Genomic DNA, 13485 nt, shown 5'->3' on the forward strand with positions numbered 1-13485 from the left:
GTATTCTTCTGATGTCCTCAGTTTGGCAGCATTTGAATGGGACCAAATGAAAATGGTGATTTATTTCTAGCAATGTTCATGTAGAAGAACAGATAGGCATATTTATATGTACACAAACTCAACACCAAAACACTCATTAAGTAAATTTAGTTTTCCCTTTAATCAGACTTGCAGGTAATCAGCTGTCAGCTAAGATAAATTACAGTTTATTCCATTTTTATACCATGCTTTGGTCAAATAAAGATTATGTTTTAATGGCCAGATTTAGTTGCTAATTTTTCATGCATATGAAAGGATTTGCAAATATTATCACTGGAATCTTTGAAGGTTCTGAAAACTAATCTCTGCCTAAAACATCACTCTTCAAACCCACAGTTGCATCCAGGGATAGGAAATGCTGGTTTGATCTTTTCTATTTGATTCACAACCATTCAGATTTTTTAAACCCTAGATTGAGAATTCACAGCCTCTGCATGTGAACTCAACCCACGTGAGGACTAGTGGACAAAGCTGAACTCGGGAGCAGTCCTCTGTACTCCACAGGATTTGCAAAGGAGAGATCCTCCCAAAACCCCGGGTTTGGTCACTGGTAACAATCTAATGTGCAGAGACTGCACAGGGAGATCTGTGAGTGAGAGAAGGGTGTGTGCAGACAGCGCTCTAATTAAATGGGCCCCCGGAGTGAGGCGGTGACTGCATTATCCTTGCATCAATCTGCACAGAAGAGTGGCCAGGCAGAGAACCGGGGAGAGTCTACTGCGGGTGGAGTTCACTGAGAACCACAGATTTCCAGTTCCTTCTCCCCAGGTTCGACAGTGAGTGAGCCGTGGTTTCCCTGTGTCCCCGATGACCGTTTGTTTTGTTGCATTAAGACAAATGACCACACAAGGTGCAGAATGTGCTGGAACCTTAGCATCAACCCTGCGGCACAGCTGGACATGAGGAACATCTTCAAACTGCCCTGAGCTAAGGACATGGCGACTGTGGCCAGGCCACTCGGGGTCCTTCAGGACACAGGGCTCCAGCGAGAGTGTGAGATGCTGGCAGAGTCCCCCCTCTTGACTCCACTTGGCACAAGGAGGCCCTGGGGTCTCTCCCCAGCATGGTGTCTCAGCACATGGTCCACGCAGCTGCTTACACAAGCCCAGGCTCAGAGAAGGTGCCAGAGACAGCCGTGAGGGCCACTTGCGTTTCTTCAGGTGCCAGGAAACACCACTTAGTCCCTACGATGACCCTTTCAGGTTATGGGCCTTTTGTGCCTGAGGAAAAGGAGACACAGAGGTGTCAGGCACTTAGTGCCAACTCCTAGGGAGGGGATGTGGGAGGGTGTAATCAGCAGGGCAAGATGGCCAGGGAGGAGGTGGGGACAGGATCAGAACAAGGAGCGTGGGGAGGGTCTTCTGATGAGGTCAACTTCCCGGCTGACAAAAGCGCCCATGGACATAAGCTGGGGTCCCAATCAGACAGACACCTCCATACTTGTGCTCCTAAGTGAGGGACACGAGAGAAAAACTAAGAGATGCGTGGACACAGGGGCACCAGTCAGTAAGAGCGAGGAGCGCATGGGCCGGGGAGGAGGGAAGGCAGGAGAGTCCAGAGGCCATAAAAAGAACAGGCCAAACTGCCCACTGGACTCCCAGCTCCGGGCCCTCCTCTCAGAGAGGGCTGTCTCTGTCGCTCTCGCAGTCACCCTGCCGTCTCCCGTCTCGTTCTCCAGCTCTTTGCTGAGTGGAGACAATGAGCCCAGCACCTCCAGACGTGAAACTCGGGCGGCTGAATCTTGAAGCTGGGGCTGGAGCTCACCGTTAGTGACGCCCTGGTCCTGAGCTGGCAGCGGGACTCGATTTAGACCCTTTCCTGAGAGGGAAGCGTGGGGCGTGGCTGACCTCCGTGGGCCATGTCCATGGAGAAAGCAGGTGACGGTTGCCTCCCCGAGCGTCCCGCCCCTCGCGCTGGCCGGCAGCCTGCCTCACAGATGGCCAAACAAGGCTGGAGAGGCAGGCCAATGCCGGGGAGGCATGTTGCAGGAGTGGCACGCTAGGGACAGCCAAGGGGAAGTCACCCTGGTACAAATGACTGGGGTTACAGGAGAAGGGGACCGAGCGCCCCTCCTGCCCGCCCTCCACGTCACAGCTCCTGTGAAGAGGAGAGGCATGACACGTTGGTCACACCTGATCATTTCAAGGACCCAGGTCCCCCACGTAGAGCATCTGCCTGCAGCCTCTCCCTGCAGCCTCTGGGAGGCAGCCTGTCCTTCATTCCTGAGCAGTGGCAGCGATTCTACTGTCACTTGGAAATTTGGCATTAGAAGGAAAATGGTGACCTAATCCATTCACAGCCCCCACGAGTCACAGCAGTTGTGCAGGGTCCGACGGCACCAAAGCCCTCAGACGTTCTCACAGGTTTCGAGTTTCGGCTCCATCAGCTCCCCAGATGGGCACACTTTCCTCTCCAGCAAGGCAATGCCCCTCCCAGGGAAGACTCGAGGTCTCACGTCTGCACTTGTTTTTGGGCACAGGGTGGGAAGGCAAAGTGGACTCTGACCCTGGAGGGAGGGGCATCTCTCAGTCTACCCTCTGGCTTCTCTGATTAGAGAGTGTCAGAAAGCCACCTTTTGGTAAGTCCCACTCCCAAAACCCGAACAAAAGGAATCTCAGGATGGTCACCTCCGTGGGCCCCACCCAGCTACCTCCTCCCCGACGACCATGCCGGCCTCAGAGGGACGAGGGACAGGACGGAGGGTTCCCAAGGCCAAAACCCAAGTGCAGGGGTAGGAACATGGGACCCTGGGCATCAGGACACTGTCCCTGCTCAGTGCCTTGTTGAAGAGCCCTACGTGGCATCTTTTATAAGTATTTTTGGTGTTTTCTAAATACCAGAGGAGGGACAGAGAAAGGTATTGGACTGTGCGTGTGTTCAAGTGTGATCCGTCACAACAGCAGCTTTGGAGACCGGTGTCTAAGATAACAGTCTTGAATTCAGTCACGGGAGACGGCGTCCTGCACGTCCAGGTAACACAACCTCAGTTCATGTCCATCTGCATGTTGAAAGAGGTCCAGGCACCAGGAAAGGCCATCTTCAGAGGCCACTTCTTTTTGCTGTTTCTTGTTTTTTGTCAACTTGGAATGCCATTCCTAGGGCCACCAAGAGCAGGGCCACTATTTTGGGGGCCAACATGGATTCCATGCTGTGTCCTGCCTGGAGAACTGAAGCCACCGACTCACAGTGCCCAAGCTCGCTGTCCTCTGAGGGGAAGGGGACAGTGACAATGATGAAATGGGGGCGTATTAGTGGAAATAAGGCACGCCGGCCACTCCCCCTAACTGCACTGACTGCAAGATGAACCGTGTCACCGCAGCTGTCGTCGCCCATGCTGCAACACGCAACACCTGGAGAATGACGCAAGCATTTCTTATGTGAATTTGTTCTAATCACTTACCCATGACAGTAGAATGCACTTGGACACATCACACATAAATGGAGCATGACTTCTCATTCTTCTGGTCCTGCATGATGTAGAATCCCACCAGTCGTGTGGTCATGTATGTTCACAGGGTAATAATGTCAGATTCATTCTACTATCTTTCCTACCCCCAAACTCCCTCCCCTCCCTTCACTTCCCTCTATCTAATCCAAAGTACCTCTACTCTTCCCTAGCTAACCCTTCCTTATTGTGAATTAGCATCTGCATATCAGAGAGCACATTCGACCTTTGGTTTTATGGGATTGGCTTATTTCACTTAGCCTGGTATTCTCCAGCTCCATCCATTTACCAGCAAATGCCATAAGTCCATTTTTCTTTAAGGCTGAGTAATACACCACATTTTCTTTACCCATTCATCTGTTAAAAGGTAGTGCAAGCATTTCTTAAGCACAGTTTTAAACAAAAAATTCAGAGGAAAAGCAATTTGTGTCTCCATTTTTTTAAAACACACACACACACACACACACACACACTAAAATAGACGATATTAGAACCAGAGGGGTGAATCATTCGCCACAGCCCGTGAACCAGGACACCTGAGGACACTCTGGAGAATCAAGGTCGTTTCTGCAGCAGGTGATGAGGTGCACCAAAGCTGAGGGAGAGCGTAAGGAAAGCCCCTGAGACCCAGGCAGGCAGCTGCGAGGTGGGGGCAGCTGGGAGGTGTTTGGGGGGCTCTGATGGACTTCATTGTTAACCTGCTTACGCTGCCACGTGCTCACGGAGTATGACTGACATTGGTAGTTACGGAGGCTCGTGCACAACCAGTTAAAGCACCAGAACTCTTTTGCAACTCTCTATTCCAAACAGATGAGTTGAAACCTACGAATATCCTTCTACAACTGCCAAACAGCATCAGGCCTCTTAGTTTCAATCTTGATCAACGAAGATGTCTCTAAAGCCACCTGATGATGAGTTTATCATGCCCCATGGGGCTGTGCCCAGCAAGGACAGGGCATGAGAAGTCATCACAGGAAATTTAAGACAAACCACTTTCACCCCAAAGACTGCCCACAAAGTTCCTAGCCTTCCATAATGGCAAAGCAATTAAGAGCGGTGACTTGAAGCCACCGTCCACTGGGCGAAGATGAAGGGTCAGGAGATCTACTCCTATGAGCCTGCAGACAAGTCGCTGCTCAGCTCTGACCTGCGTTCACACAGAGCCAGTCCACCAACAGAGAGAAGACTCCCAGGAGCGTGTGGGCAGCGGGGCTCTTCTATTCTGTGGGCCCTCCAGGTGGACCTCACCCCAGCCTCGCCCCAGCCCACATTCCCACCAGCCAAACCACCAAGCAAAATAAGTCATCCCGAAGCCGCCGGTCACCTGCATGTCTCCGCTCTCGTCCTGTCCGAGTCCGAGTCAGCCTCATTCCAATGCCTGGCACGTGCCGCTCCACAACTCCAGGAAGGAAAAGCAGGAGACTTCCCTCCATCACTTTCCTACAGCCCCTGCATGCTGATTAGGTGGCCGTGACTGCCGAGGACCAGCCCCACACCACCAACAATGAGCACTTTATTTAAAAGGAAACAAATAATCCAGCCTGCTCACATCCATTCTGGTGCAAGTTTAGAAATCTGCAGCTTAAATGGCCACGCTGGATGTTAACAGCCTCAGGGACACAGACCGGCCCCAGTGCTTTGGTGGACAGTGAGGCTGCCCAGCACCCAAGAAGCCACAGGCGTTGCCATGGATGAGGGCAGCTGTGCCAGGGCACAGAGGGGCTCCCCACATCGGCTTTCAGATCAGGCTCGGAAGGGGACAAAGAGGCAAGGAGGGCGGAGCAAGTTCACTGAATGAGCGCCAAAGAGGCCACTCTGGGCGAGCTGCTTCCCTCCTCAATGGGGGCTCTGTTCCCGGAGGGCTCGGCCATTTCTGAAGAGGCTGGGAAGGCAGGACAGTTAGCGTCGCACTCTGGTGCTGATGCGGGAAATAAACGGAGGAGCCCCAGCACCCCTGCTCAGAAAGGTGTCCTGGGACAGGGACCCACCCTCGGGCCTGTCGGAGGAGCGGCCTCCTGCCTTGGCTGGTTCTGGTTTTCCTTTGACTTCATTCGCTCACAGATGGAAACCCCCACGTTTTCCTGGTGCTGTGCTCCAGAGCTCAGATCTCTCGGAATCATGAGCCGGTTGGAGGGTTTCCTGACCCTTCCTTATTTCGCTGTCTTTAAGGGACTGGAGATGTTCTCAGCAGCACTCTTCCTCTCAGGGAACGGCAGAGGGACCCTGGCACACAAAGAGCCTCAGAAAAGTCCCCCTGGCCAGGTGGAGTTTGGAAATTTGAAAGGACAGTACTGACCAGATAAAACTCCACTCAGGGAACCCCTTGAAAAACGTTAAGCACCTTCTAACTTGGCCTCCCCCTTTCCCTGTGACATCTTGGCAAGGAATCTCACCATCTGAATCTGAATCGAGGCTATAACCTGCAAAATAAATGCCTAATGGAGAATATCTGCTGGACACAGGACACATTCATGCTTAGGCAGAAATGGAGCCACCCAGAGTCACCTCTAAGGTGGGTTGACTGAAGAGCAGGCTTAGGTTCAATGTGGCGGCAACCTCAGGGACCCAGGAAGAGTCCCCAGGCAGTGGGTCCTTGAGGGGACCAAGGGAAACCAGTGGCCACCTTCACCTGGCACTCAATACTCCACACACCACCTCCTTGGGTCTACCTGGGGCAGGCAAGTATTGCTGAAGGGGACCTTCTCCCTCATTCCCTGCGTGGGGAGGGGTTCTGTGTTCCTCTCCTGAGCTTGGGTGGATGAGACCCGCCGGGGGTGTCTGGGTGTCTGGGAGGGCGAAAAGGCACGCAGAGTGTCCCTGAGCTCTGCCAGGGTGCAGAATGGACAGGACACCCATTCCACGGTCAGCCATGGAGCCTGGCAGGGATCTACTGGGTACCCACTCTGCCAAAGCTCCAGAGTTTACAACAATCCAGATTCTGGGCATGCACCACCCTCCTTGAGGATCAGCACATCTGTTCCTCCTGTTACAGTGCTGAGAGCTACTGAATGCTCTGATTAAAACTTCTGTGTGGCTTGTTTGAAGTGGACGGCTTAAAAAGGAATGGGGACACCCTGGGAGGAGCTGCAGGGAGTCAGGTGCAGGTGATGCCAGTTCCACCCTGGTCTGTACAACCCAGGATCCTGTTCATGGCAGACAGTATGCCTGGCATCTAGAGGAATGGGACATTGCTCGAAGCCACTCCCCTTCCTCTGCCCCCATACAAGTTAGTTTAGGTTCAGCTGCGAGGACACCTGATGGACCAACCCTCAAGAGTGACCTTTCTCTCCCTGAGGTGTTCCTAAGGAGGACTGGAGGCTCTGGGATGTTTAAGTGCTTCCCAGTAGCTCACCCCCGCTCCTGGTCAGCACTGGACGCCCACTGGAAAGCCAGGGTGGCCCATCCCAACCTCCAGATACCATTTCTGGCCCCACAGACACCGTCTTTGCACCCGTGGGGTGAGGTGGGCACAGCCTGTCCAGTTCTGCACAGGGGGCCCTGCTCTGCAGGTGCCCGCCCACTCCCTGGCAGCCTGGTCCCTGCCCCACGTGTCCTGCCTGCATCAAGGTCCTCCCGACTCCTGCATCTACCGGAATCCTGCACAGCTGTCTTCCCTGCCTCCTCCAGCCCTCGGTGGGTTCTCCCCGACAGGGCTGGAGGACCACGGCCCCGTGGGGAGTGGGTGTCTTGTTCAGCAGGTCTGGGGATCCTGGTGACGCAGCAGCCTGGCCCCGAGCTGTGAGACCTGCGGGTGGCCGGGCGCTGTCCGGGACTGTCTTCTGTCTCCCGGCAGCCCCCTCCGCCTTCCCTCCTGTCCGGCACCTGTGGCCCTTGCCTTTAACCCTCCTCCCAGTGTCACTGAGGCAAGGTGGACAGAGAGCCCTCCAGGGAGAACGTGCGTGTGCCCGTCCCAGCTCTGCCACCTCATCTCAGCTAGACTCCGGTCTTTCTGATGTAGGGCCGAATCCCAAGCCAAGGGGCTGCACTCGGATGGTGCCTAGCTCCTCCTGGGTCCCTCAATCTGCAGGACTAGACCGTGTGCCCGGGCATGTGGGTGTGGGCTGTCCCCCTGAGCCACCTGAGACCAAAAAACACCCTACTGTCTCCAGATCCCAGGGCCCCAAACTAACAGCCATCGACACCAACAACTGCACACACGTGTGGCAGAATCGACTTCCCACGATCGTCCGCAGAATCTCAAGTCAGAATTCACGGTATGAACCATGACCAGGAAGCCTGTGTTCCCGGGTGGTCCGGGGACCCTGGAAGGCAGGGGCAGAGCTCCCTAAAGCTACAGTGCGAGCTGCCCACACCTGGACTGCGGTTTCCAGTCTGATTTACTGGCCTCCTGGATGGAGTTTTTACTCTTAATCTGCTCTAGTAATTGTTTATGAACATGTGAAACACTGCCCACCGTGGCGCCGCTCAGATCCTGAGTGTCATGGTCTATGGCCCACGACTGCACGTCATTTATGGGTTAACAGTGTGTACTGTGCCCAACAAATCATCTTAATGGTCATTTATACAGCCGGTAAGTGGCAAAACATCGATATTTGTTAGGTGAAGTAAGCACTCACGGCTCAGGTGTGCCGTGCGGGGAGTTTGGGGTTTAGGGCTCTCTCTTGTTGTTGGGCTGAGTCAGCAGGGTGGGGTGGGGAGGACTGGTTCTGACATCTTGCAGTCACTGGGATAAGCCGTGACAAAACTGTGACAGCGAATGTCCCTTGCTTCCCATGAAGGGAACTCAGGAGACAGTGTTACGGGGCCAGAGCCTGAATCTGTCCGTCGCCTCTCCCCGTCCCTCATGCACTATAGACTAGGGCTTGGGTGGGTTCTAGCATGAATAGTGAAAAAGGGAAATGATCCTTTCAGCCCCAGGAACGGGATTCGCTGGCCCATGAACCCCGGCAAGCTGAAAGGGACCCGGAGGCAGAGTGAGGCTGGAGCGAACCCCAGGACACCAAGGACCACCTCTGCGCTCTGCTGGGTGCTTCTGCTCGTAGCCCGGCTCCTGGTATTTGGTGAGCAGCTACTACGCTCCAGGCACTATTCAATAGGGTCGTTCTGGCTTTCCCACCAGCTGGTGGGTGGCAGAGCTGGGACTCAATTCAAGTCAAGATCTGAAGTCCACCATCCACCGGGACATGCTGGGTTGAGCTCTATATTCAAACAGGGGTCAGACTACTTTCCTGGATCCAAGGGCCCAGATTGGTATTGTTGACGTAAACGTCCACAGTCAGACCCTCCTGCAGAGGGACTGTCACCAACGGCCCCCACTCACCTGGCCTCCACCCACGCTGGTCTCAGTGACATGCTGCTAAACCTCATCATCTCTCCTGATTGTATCCTAAGGAGAAGGGCAGAGCCCAGCCTGTGGCTTCCTTTCCCCTTCACCTCCTCCGCCCTCCTCTCCCCACCCGCTGCACATTCCCAGTTTCACGTGAAGACTCTGAGCTCTGGGTCTGCGCGGGCTGCTCCCCGGCTCCAGTCCTGCTCAAGGTCCTCCAGGCTCACCTCTGTGAGCAGCCAGGGCTTGGGGAAGGGGTCCCCGACCTCCCTGCACTTTCAGACCCAGGAGAAGGGAGCCTGGGAACCAGCCAGCGCCAGGCAGGGGAGCGTGTGAGGTCGCGGGAGGCTGAGGTCACAGGGCAGGCAAAGCCGCGCCCCCCACAGGGACCTCTCCAGTGGGGTCTGCTAACATCCTGTGCAGATGCACGCTGCCCTGCGACTGCGGTGGACTCTGATGACGGACCACCTTCCTACCTACGGATCCTGAGGTCCCTCATATTTAAAATTGTAAAAAGCGCCAGCTTCAGACCGGGGCTGGGCAGGGGCACTGGAGTTGGTCAGGTCCCCTCCAGATGGCAGTGGGTGACGCCCTCTGGCTCTGACAGCAGTTGGGAAACACAGCTTGTGTCCGTGCCCAAGACCCAAGTCCACATTTGCTCACTGTTCGTCTGTCTTCTGAGTTTGCACTGGATGGTGACAGAAGGCCACCCCTGTCTGAGGACATACTGCGGGGCATGTTGTGCCCCTGAAAATGCCAACCGAGGCCTTGCAGATTCACCAGATGCTCTCTGCAACATTCAGTTACGCAGAAATGGTCCTTAGTCCTCAGGAAAACAAGGGAAGCCTCAGATCAAAAGTCTCTGTGACCTTGAGACCCACCACTAGTCGTCCCACTTCCAACACACAGGTGCTGGGAGGCATCCGGAAAAAATGGAGACACAAAGGGAAACTGAAGGAGTGAGCGCCGTCTGTTTACACACTGGCCGCTGACTGCAAGCCTTCCTGAGCGCTGTGAGTCCTCCTAGCAAGTCCTCCTGAGCCTGGGGCTGGTGGCAGGGACCCCTGGGCGTGCTGTTGGTGGCAGACGTGAGGGTGGTCTTGGGGATTTGCTGCAGGCAGGCCCTGGGGGCCTGGGTCCCAGCACCCTACAGAGGGAGCAGGGCAGCGGTGCCATCCCCTTTTGCACCCCACCCCTTCTCTCCCAGCCTCCATTCTAGAAGATGTGGTATATGCTGTGCTGGGGCAAGGTGTGGTCCCAGCCTGCAGCCCTCCTGGGAGGTGGGCCTCATGGAAGGAAGCAGGTCACTGGAGGTGGACCCTGAGGGGGCACTGAGACCCGGCCCCTTCCTCTCTCTCTCGCTCTTTGCCTCTCAGCCACCACAAGACAAGCAGGTTTCCTCTGCCACATGCTCCCTGCGTGATGTGGTGACTCAACAAAGGCATCAGGGCCAACTGATCATGAAGTGAACCCTCTGAAACTGTGAGCCAAAATAAACCTTTCCTCCTTTTAAAGTTGATTATCTCAGGTATTTTCTTACAGCAATAGAAGGCTAATCAACACAGTATGAGAGAAACTTCCCTGGAGTCAGGAAAAGACAGCATTCAAGAGAGAATCTTGTCAAAGTTTTTTCTCCCCTTTCCCTATTTTTAAAATGTACAACAGAATACAAACACCACAAATATCCGGTCAGCCCATATTTAAAATTCTTTGTGAAGATGAGGCGCTAATAATATACTCGTGAGCAGAATAATTTAAATTAGCACAGCACACAATAGAACAAAAAATTGAAATTACTCCTCCTCACGAAAATTGTTTTGTATTTACCCCAGGGAGTTGTAAAAATGATTCTGAGATGTATTATGGAAACAGTCTACTACGATCTAATTTCTGATATGCCAGACTACATTAAGGAATGAGAATCTGGGTACTCCTCTTCCGTTCCACTCTTGACCGTGAGTACCAGTGGCCAAAAAAGCCCTGCTAGAAATCACTACAAAACATAAGGGCATTAGGATGACTGACCCTGATAGTTAAAACGATACACAGTTAGGTACTGGATGAATTGCCTAAAACCAGACGGAACCTTGTTTTGAATCCTGAATTCTCGAGTTTCATGAGAAAGTCATTTTTTTTCTGACTCCAGTTTCTACAGTGATTTAAAACAATCTGCATATTCCCTGGTGCATCTGACAATAAGGACAAATTCTACATTCCATAGCGTTCTCCGTGGCGGCTGCCCAGGTGCCGTGCAGATTAACCGGCTTTCCCCCATGGTTTTTTTTTTTTTCCCCTTTGGCAGCCAGTATCTTGTAAGTTGTCAGGGAGAGAAATCAATGCCTTAAACCATCTAAATGCAACCTGGGAGCTCAGCTTGAGACTGTATGAAGCATTAATCTGTGTGACTGGCTGTTCATGATTTAAGTACAGAATCCTAGAAGTCGTTGCCTTATTGGCTAGACCAGTCGCGAGGCTCAGATGGAGGGCATTTCCAGGGACTGAGAGGAGATGATGTGTCTGCCTCCTACCTTAAAGTCTGCCCAGGAACCAACACCACATCCAACAAGAGTCCACTCTAGAACCCCAGGAGCGTGTCTCTTCCCACGGAGTCAACATGTCTTCGGTGACAGAGAATCAGACAGATACTCCTCCAAGACACAGAAAACAAGAAGGAACACATGTGCTTGAAGTGCCACTGGGAAAGCCACTGAAGGGAATGTTCGGGACCCGTCTTGGAGACACGGCTCGCTTCACCAGGCGGATTGGCTGACGGGCATCTGCACAGTTCTCTGGGTCAGGCTTCTCCGGTAGCGAAGAGTGGCTGTCCCTGGGGCCCGGGCAGCCCCCCGCCAAGACTGCCATTCCCAGGGCCCAGGACCCTGAACAGCATCTGGCTTCAGAGGCAAGAGTTCATCTTCCCAGTTATGGTGTGGCCCAAGTCGGCCAGGATGCCTGGGGGCGGCCTGAGCTGGAGACTCAGCTCAGACCAAAGGCACATTCTCAAAGATATGGCTGAGAAAAATCATTCACAGAATTCAACATAGAAGAAGTCATTTTGCTTCTCTATGGATGAAACCCAGGATCCAAAATGCCTGCACACCTACAGCCCACACCACGGATAAACAACAGCCACCCTTGGTCCTGAGCTTCTGTTGAAACCCTTCATCATGCACTTGACAACATCCTCAAGGGACACACCGTGTGGTCACAAGGTGGGCTTCTCTGACCAAAGGCACCTGTGGCTGGGCACTGTAGCTGCACCACCTGGGAGATGGCTGGCAGTGCCGCCTGCAGGACTCTCCCCGCACCTGCTGCCCGGGACCCCAGTCTCAGGTGGCCAGATGCGGGCCAACACCTAAAAACCACTGGGTTAAGGCACGGCAAAGTACACGGTTTTTGAATTCCTTCCTTGGTTACTGCCTGTGATCTCTGGTGGCAGACCCCAGCACTCAAATCAACGAACATATGAAAGGCCACGTAAGGCCAGCCCACTACCAAAGACGCGCACATGCCAAGGGATGCCGAAATACGCACACCATGGTCTCAGCACTCTGGAGTTTCCCAGGCCCAGGGAGAGCAGGTCTGCTGGGAAACACAGAGCACATGTTTACAACCTTGACAAAGCGGCTCCATCCCTCCTCAGGCTATTAGCTCCCCATAAAGCACTGCATTCGACCCCTCCTGCTGCGTTAAGGTACACCTTGAGAGAGGACAGGCACCAAGAGCCCTCGGTGGGCCTCAGACCCAAAGAGCCCAGGTGAGTGACAGCCTGGTGGCTCTCCCTCATGGTGTCTTCCAAAGATGGACCTTCTTGATCCAGCAGCAACCCCCTCCTGCTCTGTTCTGTATCTTAAAAATGAGTCTCTAAAGGTGTGACCACCATCTTGGAAGAAGTGAGAGTTCAAGGGGGAAAAACATGAAATCCTGAGAGGTCCTTTGACTACGCTGAGTTCTTCCTTCCTGTGCCCACTTGTGCTCTACAGCCACCCAGCCGCCTACAGTGGAGCTCCAGCAGGATGCCCAGGGGATTGGCAGAGACCTTTTGTACCCAGCCAGCAGGTGGGACCTGGAAAAAATAAACTTACATTCCTCCTACAGATGCCACAGAGGCGGCCCCTGTGCTCTGAGTGGACCACCAGTCAAGGAAGCCAGAGAGGGAGGGAGGCTCTCCAAAACTGTACCTCTGCCTGCACGTCCCCAACACTGCTCAGTGCCCACTCGGGCTCCTGCAGCAGCTCTATATTTGTGGGGCCCCAGAGACCTGCAAGCAGAGAGAATTATGCGGAAACAGGACAGGACCCAGAGCCAGGGACGGCACCCCCCACTGGGCGACTTCATAGGATCTCTGGGAGTCGCTGGTCACGAGCTGCCCCACATCAACGGCCATCCAAGACTGTCCATGGTCTTGAGGGCAGGCTGCTGCAGGGCCAGGGGAGGCAGGAGCTCCCTGGGGGTAGGTGACAGGGCTTGTAATCACCATGGCTAGGTGACCCGAGTCAGGCTCTAAGTCATGACTCCTCTCCCACAGGAGGAGACGGAGTCCAGAGGGCAGGCTGACCGGACTCAGGTCCCACAGCACATCATGGCAGACGAGGGCTACGACGTGGCAGAGCCTCGCGGGTGGGCTCCTGCCCCAGGATCTGCTCGGCCGCTGCCCCACAGGGCGCGTGCGTGAAGCACAGACTTCCTCTGTACCCCACCACGAATGTCTCCC

At 54.1% G+C, this 13485-nt stretch overlaps 1 protein-coding gene across 6 annotated transcripts in view; it reads right to left on the reverse strand.

Annotated features, from left to right (window-relative positions):
• The window catches only part of Dpp6 (dipeptidyl peptidase like 6), an 847324-nt gene that overhangs the window by 383202 nt on the left and 450637 nt on the right, over nt 1-13485 (reverse strand). Inside the window, exon 1 of one of the 6 annotated variants that reach the window (XM_048786658.1) lies at nt 4809-5118. The exons of the other annotated variants lie outside the window; for them this stretch is intronic. Within the exon in view, the coding sequence (XP_048642615.1) occupies nt 4809-4814 (6 nt within the window). The 5' untranslated portion in view covers nt 4815-5118. Of the gene's footprint in view, nt 1-4808; nt 5119-13485 lie in introns of those variants that run through there. 6 annotated transcript variants of the gene reach the window in all.

The sequence above is a fragment of the Marmota marmota genome, unplaced genomic scaffold (genome assembly GCF_001458135.2).
Source record: "Marmota marmota marmota unplaced genomic scaffold, marMar, whole genome shotgun sequence".
In the NCBI taxonomy this organism is placed as follows: Eukaryota; Metazoa; Chordata; class Mammalia; order Rodentia; family Sciuridae; genus Marmota; species Marmota marmota.